The sequence below is a fragment of the Xenopus laevis genome, chromosome 4L, assembly GCF_017654675.1.
Source record: "Xenopus laevis strain J_2021 chromosome 4L, Xenopus_laevis_v10.1, whole genome shotgun sequence".
NCBI classification, from domain to species: Eukaryota; Metazoa; Chordata; class Amphibia; order Anura; family Pipidae; genus Xenopus; species Xenopus laevis.
Genome location: NC_054377.1, coordinates 114,642,087 through 114,648,086, shown reverse-complemented (window position 1 = coordinate 114,648,086; position 6,000 = coordinate 114,642,087). Strand labels below are relative to the sequence as shown.

Here is a 6,000-nt window from a genome sequence, read left to right as displayed (position 1 = left end):
AAAATCAGATTTTACTAAACAACCCCCTTATTGTACATAAATTCTGAAATTGGTATAGCTGATTCAAAAAGTAATTACTTAAATGCAAACTAGTATATATGTTACGGCAATCTGTCAAGCACAAAGCACAAAATGAAAAAGCATGCATTGCAGAAAATGTTTACATATTAGTCAAATGCTAATTCTAAAGGGGTTAATTACTATGGATCAAGGAAGACCAAAATGTTGGAATAATAAATAACTTAATTTTTTTCACCGTATTTAAAGTCCTTTGAGTGCCTTGCTTCATATATATATATCTATCTATCTATCTATATATATATATATATATATATATATATATATATATATATATATAATATATATAGTGTGTGTGCAGCGCAATAATAAACTGACTTTTCCTATTATCCCTAGTCTCAACACTTTGTCCCTACTTCTGGGCTATTAGTACCCGGGATCTTAATCCCTCTAATGTCTCCTTGTCGGAGCTTTGAGCTGCTCAACTACCTAAACTATCTATCACTCCTAGAGTGATCTATGACAGAGTATGCTAATCTATTTACTAGGGCCAATGCTCCTAGGATCATAATACCCATTCCCTTCCAGCCTGCTTGGTTGGGCTAAAATAATGGACCCAGACCTCATGGTTCCCAAGACCTTTATACTACTGCACAGTGCCATCTGGTGTACACTGTGAGAACTACAGGGGTTACATACGCACAAGGTCCCCATCAGGACCCACTTAGGCATCCATATTACTAGGGATGTGCCTGTCAATAACGTGTACGGTGTCCAAATGTGTGTAAATGCCACAGAAAAAACGCTTAAAGCGGTGCTCATTCTGTGCACAAGCGTTTTGAAGTTTGGCCCGTTATCTAAGTTTAGCGGCGCCATTTTCAAATTTGCACTTCTCCTCAGGCCTACTCTCTGTCGTCAATGCGTATGCGTGACCCCGGTGATGTCATTCGCGCATTAACACTGCAGGCAAGGAGCCACACCTGGGTGAAGATCGCTTTAAGTGTTACAAAAAGTAACGTTTTGTAACAACTACATTTTGAGGCAACATGCAATGATTTTCATTGCCTATAGATGCTTTTATTCAATATAATTCGATATATATACTGTATATATTTTCCTTTATGCCTTAGTACGGACCTCAGTCAGACAGATCCGCAGGAGCTTCAAAGCTTCCCCTGGTTTCCTGGCAATGGGGAAGCTGCAACAGCTATTGGATCTTGGATTTATGAGGCGGGGGTAGAGAGGTCAGTGATGACACGTCGGCAAGGTCACGTGACTGCATCATCATTGCTGCACAAGGAAGCTAAAGCAGTCTACTACGCATGCGCAGGGCACGGATGGAAGCTATTGCGCATGCATGTGCACTAATTCTACGGATTTCTTAAAGAAGCAAAGGTACTCTTTTTCATACATGTCTATGCTTGCTGGTAACTATATATACCATACATTGGCAACACTTAGAGCCAAAGTATTTTTTTGGCTTTCCTTCTCCTTAAAGGACATTGAAAATGTTGTGCCTTAAGCTACTAAAAATGCCTTACCCTTTAAACGAAACAGGGATTGTTTGTCCATACTGTGGACATACTGTGTATGTATAATATATATATATATATATATAGTAATATATCTTCAGTATCCGCACTCCAATCAAGCAATCTCAGGGTGCAATTCTCAAACATATAATCAAAATTTGGAATAAAGCATTCCTGGGCCAGCACTTCCCTTAGTAAAACAAGTGTCTTTTTATTTCATTTCACACATCACAGTGCTCCAATGTTTCGGTCCCTCTTGTATATACCCATATATAGTGATGGGCGAATTTATTTGCCAGGCGTGAATTCGCAGTGAATTTGCACGATTCGCTGCCAGCGAATAAATTTGCGAAACGCCCGCGAAAATTCACCGGCATCAAAAAAAAATTTCGCTGGTGTCGTAAAAAAACGGACAGCGGCTTTTTTTTTGCGAATTTTTTGCGGTTTTGCGAATTTCGTCAGAAATGTGCGAATTTTCCGGCGAAACGGCGGTAATTCGCCCATCACTACCCATATATACATACAGTAAAAAAGTAAAATAGATTTTTTTTATATAATTGCTGCATAAATAAATTTATTATTATTATATTATAATTGTTGCAACATGTTTTTTATTGGATATTAACAACCCAAAACACATTAGTAATTCACTTACATATGGAGAGCAAAAGATCATAGGACTAACTAAGAAGGTAACTGTCAATCTCTGCTCAGGAATAGATGCTTTTTCCCCTCACCTTCTACTCATATATAATAAGAAAATAATAGTGAAAGACAGTGAGGAATATTAATAAAGCTTTATTTATTTAAATATTTTAAGGATTATCTGTGAATGTCCCTGAAAGCTTTTTCCCTGAGCCTGCACTTGAAGATATTGCATTGGGCAGTTAATAAACATTTAAATTACAAGTAACTTTAAACATAAACAATCTACAGTGAAGCTGACATATTTAGAAGAGCAAAATATATGAACTATGATGCTATGTATATTTGCGATTGCATAAAACAAGGGATGCGTAAAGCTACTGATAATCACATGGAAAGGACAAGAAAAATTGGAAGGCATCATCAACTCTGTGCCGTGCCTTCATTGCTTGTGAACTTTGGAATGGGCACCATTAATCACAATTAAGAAAATAATTGTTTTAATTGCATCCACTATTTTTCCTACTTGCAGATGTGACACATTTACATAGAACATTGAGAAATGCTTTAGAAGCAATGGTTTGAAAGCTATATACATTTATTATCTTTAGCTATTATTTACAAAACTAGGGTAACATTCATATTTTAATGAAAAATGTCAGTAATATAGACTAAAAAAATACTGAAACAGGTTTCACACTTCCAGCTAGTGTTGTTAAAACTGCAACTGCAAGCTGCTTGGTCTTTATATGTACAAAGCATTGGTCATCTAAAACAAGAGGTGTAGCTCATTAAGATATCAATTACAAGAACACTGACTAAAGTATATGTAAACTGAATGAGGATTCACAGCCATATACTAGAGTCAGAATCAAATTGTTGGAAGTCATTAACAGTAAAAGATCGAGACCTCCTGCGCCCAGCAGGTAATTTAGCAAGCATTTGTTTTCCACTTAACATATCAGAGTAGATGTTTGATTTCAGGAACCTTGGATAACTGTCCTTCTCCATAAGGGTATAAATTTTAGTTTGTGCAAGATCAAAGCTGGTTTGTGCTGGGTGTTCGATGCTTTTCTTGGTAATTTCCTTTGTGGTAAAGTCAAGATTGACCTAAAACAAAAAAAGCATCTTTTTATGAGTTGGTGACACAAACTGGACGATTGGAAGTAGACTGGAAATGTGGGTATTTGCTTGTTTATCTGGAAATATATTCTGCTTATGCCCCCTACTTTGAAAATGGAGGTGAAGCTGTTATGACCTTCATGAATGTTGTAGTAAATATAGATATTACTGGCTAAGAATTAAAATCAAAGACATCAGTGCATATGAAGCTGTGTCTTAAAGTTATTCATGTTAGGAAATAGTAGGGAGTGTTTACAGCAGTGGCTCATAGTCATAATACACCTTCAACGTTAAAAAAAACGACCCCCCTCCAACCTTATCAGGAGCCTAAATTCCTAGCTGGCTAATGCAATCTGAGGGAATAAAGAACTAAAGGTTTGTAAAACCTTTACCCTACATTGATGATAAGAATAGTAAAATACTGCATATTGATGCTGGCGACAATTCTGACGGCCATTAAAGTCAATGGGCGCCTAGAATTGTCACCGGCATTGTCGCCGTCGTCAAATATATTTTGACACCAGCGAATTTTTGCGGCAATTCCGCAAATGTATTCGCCAGTGGCGAAACACGGAAATTTTCCATGAATTTGCGCCTGTCTAATAAATTCGCCCATCACTACTGCTTATACAATGAAGTAAGCAGCCATATTGTTAACTAACAATGCAGGTTGGACATAATGAGGGTCACTAATATCTCAGAGATCAATAAAAATAGAAATTCATTCAAGTTTACATTCATTTTCTGTTTGGATTTAATTGCCATTTAAAAATGAGAAACCTTTTTTAAAAAAATAGGCCAGATGGGTTACATGATTAGTTTTCACCTTGAAACATGTTGAATGTACTTTATCAACAATGTATTTCCTTACCTCTCTGGGAGAGTCCATTTGAATGTATTTTTCATGGAGGGACTTCGCTTTGTCATTCATGAGTTTATTTGTTTTGATTTGTTTGTATTCCTCGCATTCCAACCAAAACTCTAGGTTTTCATCACTGAACTCCATTTTCAGGAACTTTTTAAATGCTTCTATCCCATCTAGAATTGAAATTAAAATTACCCATGTTAAAGTTGAATAACAAGGAAAAGAGAGTCGGAATCATAAATAATAACTAAACCAATAAATATAAAAGTAACATCTGTGGCACATGGGGAGATGTACTCAACAGTTCTATTTTATGGCTGAATCGTAATAAAAGAAAAATTCACACCACAGTGCTCAAAATGAAATCTGAAAACATAAACAAAAAGCTGGCTAAATTGATGGGTCCTTTACAGTGACCAACACAACAGGTCTTTTGAAAGGGCCATAGAATTCTAGATAGTGTTCGCTAGACTGGGAGACAGATTTCCACCAGGTCCAGGAAATCTGACACTGTAATTCTGCATAAAAAGGGTTACCATCCTTCAGGACCTCTACAGAAATCCCTACCCCCCCCCCAGATAAGAACGCATAATCAAAACAAACAAAAATATGACAGTTTTAAAGTATATTTTACTGGATATAATAACATTCACTACTGGCCAGCACCACTTAAAAAATAAAGAAAGTAGAAATGAACATAAAAATGGGATGATAGCATCTCTTTAATTACATATTTACATATTTAGATTGTACTTATGCACAATTATGTGTAATTAGGCACACAGTGAGAGATTACTTTAACCCTTTCCCTGCCAGCCGTTTTGTCCTAGATGCGAACATCTACTGCCAAGCACTTTCTAGATATTTTGCACTCTTCCACTTTAAGGGACATCCTGGGCGGTCTTTTAGTTTACCCAGGAAAGCAATATATTGTTTTTTTCAGGACACCCTGAACTTTTAAAATATGCAAGAATTTTGGTGTAATTCTACTTCTGTAAAAAATATAGGATTCTAAGTGTCCAATAAAATGAAAAGAAATCATGTTTCACAAAGAACAATCACATATATCAGAAACATAGTTTATTTTATGTACGAGAACACAGCCGATTTGTAAAGGCCTATGTCTCCTGAACGCGGCAATACCAAATATATATAGTTTTATAGAGATTTCTCACTTATATAGATCAAAATCTACAAGCAGTACACTACAGAATTCCAAAGCACTGCTCCCCAAACAACATGCTTCTGATTTCAAGGCCAAACATTCCACTAACAGTAGGTTTACCCTAGAAAACTACCCATTATTAGAAAGAACAGATTCTGGTGAATCTAAAATGGGTAAATATATCTTTGTACTCAAAACTATCAAGTTTTATAGAAATTGGTGATTTTTTTGAAAAATTACCTCAAAGCTTCCAATCTACAGAATCATATCTCCCACACATCATTAGTTATCAATGTAAAACACCCCAAATATGAAAGCCTGGGGTCCACTGATCAGTTTGATGCCCAATATGTATAGGTGTACCCAAGCATGTGGCATATAGCGGCCCTAAAATGTAGACACCTCAGTTCTGTATTTCCAGATGCTGCAAAATCAACACATTTACATAGTTTGGGGAGGGGCAAAGTTAGAAAAAAGTACGTTCACCCTAGAAAACCATAAATTTTACCCATTCCCCCGAATCCAAATTGGGTATGCATGTCTTTCTACTCCAAAGCACTAAGCCGCAAACCCTTCCTAAATTTGACAATTTTGATGCCATTTTCTAAAATCTCCTCAAAACTTCCAACCTGCAACATTGTATCTCAAACATA

General features: G+C 36.3%; 1 protein-coding gene across 1 annotated transcript in view; it reads right to left on the bottom strand.

Moving 5' to 3' along the window:
- Window positions 1–2,093: 2,093 nt before the first annotated feature.
- The window catches only part of rgs18.L (regulator of G-protein signaling 18 L homeolog), a 28,633-nt gene continuing 24,726 nt past the window's right edge, over window positions 2,094–6,000 (bottom strand). Inside the window, exons 4-5 of the mRNA NM_001092321.1 lie at window positions 4,189–4,355; window positions 2,094–3,305 (exon numbers count right to left, since the gene is read on the bottom strand). Coding sequence (NP_001085790.1) covers window positions 3,042–3,305; window positions 4,189–4,355 — 431 coding nt within the window. The 3' untranslated portion in view covers window positions 2,094–3,041. The remainder of the gene's footprint in view (window positions 3,306–4,188; window positions 4,356–6,000) is intronic.